Consider the following 1,377-nt stretch of genomic DNA (forward strand, 5'->3'; position numbering starts at 1 on the left):
CCCAGGGCTGCAGTCTGTGCCCCTAGGAATAAGTGCAGCCTACATGGTGTACATGCTGGGGTTTTGGGTCTCTGCCCGAAACGATTCTTCCCTACCTGTGCTGATGCCCCAAATTCCTCTAATAGGTTTCCAATTGTCCATTTCTCAAGCAGAGTGGAAATAAAGGAACTTAAATGAAATGTACATAATCCAAAGCAGAGCATTCCCTAAGGGGGATTTGAGGAAGAAGGAAGGGGATGCCAGGCCGCTTCCCAGAGGCGGGGAGTGGGGCAGACAGACACGGAGCTCCCCAGATTCTCAGCCCATTCCATTCCTACCTCCTCGCAGCACTCCAGAAGGTTCCTTCTCCAGGGGCCCGACACCATCTCTCCAGGCCCTGGGAAGCTTTGCGTCCTTCTCTCCCAAACTGACTCCCTCAGGCAGCTCTTAACACCGTGGGAAAAGCAGTGGCAGCAGGAGGAGGGCTGAGGCCGGGCACTTTCTTATTTTCGTCTCAACAGAATCCACAGGTGGAAGCAGGAAGCCCTTTCCTCCCTCCTCTCTCACCCTTTTCTCCACTCTTCCCTTCTCCCACCCCACCCCGGGCTATGGGTTTACGTGCTGGGGCCCAGGGAAGCCAGGGCTCCTGGGTCTTCCTTCCTGCAGGGAGGAGCAGCTGCTCCATTACTCCCTGTCACTCCGGGGAAGCAGGATCTGGTACAGGGAGCGGCTGGGCAGGGTAGGAGAGGGATGACACCATGACAAGAAGGGACTCTCAGCTTTGGACCAGAGCCCCGCGTCAAGCAGTAGCAGGGGATCGAGCTTGTCAACGAGAGCGCATCAGATTGTCGCGATGCGTGCGGAACCGAGATGTGAACTGCTCTGCACACACTGTCGCAGTGTCCAAGGCCCTGGCCTTCCTTTTCCACAGGTGGGGTGGTAAGGCCAGTGACCAAGGAGGGCACGGGCCGGGCCTGCCGGGGGGCTGGTGCCTGAAAGGAGGAGAGCCTGGTGTCAGAGGAGCACTTGGTCCTTAGAAGAAGGGAGGAGCATTCAGGAGGGGCCGTGCACACCTGTATCTCTCTGAATACTGCCCTCTTCCTGCAGTCATGCAGCCCCGTCCTCTTCTTGGGCTTGTCCCAGCCCACAGTTTCATCTCCTTGCTTCGCTGACTTGAGTGCTGTCACCCCAGCAAGCCTGGCTCGATTCCTAGACAAAGTCAGTTCACGCCCAGCGCTCCTGTGGGCCCCGAATGAGGAGGCCCCACCTCCTCCTGCCAGCCGACCCCCATCCCTGCCGCCGTCAACACTGTCGGGAAAATCATAGTTGGTTCCTGTTTTCATTCAGAGTTCCTGCCATTTGCGGAGCCTCTCTCTTTCCCAGTGTCCCCCTAACTAC

General features: G+C 57.7%; 1 protein-coding gene across 1 annotated transcript in view; it reads right to left on the bottom strand.

Moving 5' to 3' along the window:
• LOC105817261 (protein PBMUCL2-like) overlaps positions 1–1,377 on the bottom strand; it is a 42,140-nt gene that overhangs the window by 4,404 nt on the left and 36,359 nt on the right. Inside the window, exon 3 of the mRNA XM_012652897.1 lies at positions 870–971. Coding sequence (XP_012508351.1) covers positions 870–971 — 102 coding nt within the window. The remainder of the gene's footprint in view (positions 1–869; positions 972–1,377) is intronic.

This window comes from Propithecus coquereli, unplaced genomic scaffold, assembly GCF_000956105.1.
Source record: "Propithecus coquereli isolate 6110/MARCELLA unplaced genomic scaffold, Pcoq_1.0 Scaffold404, whole genome shotgun sequence".
Classification (NCBI taxonomy): Eukaryota; Metazoa; Chordata; class Mammalia; order Primates; family Indriidae; genus Propithecus; species Propithecus coquereli.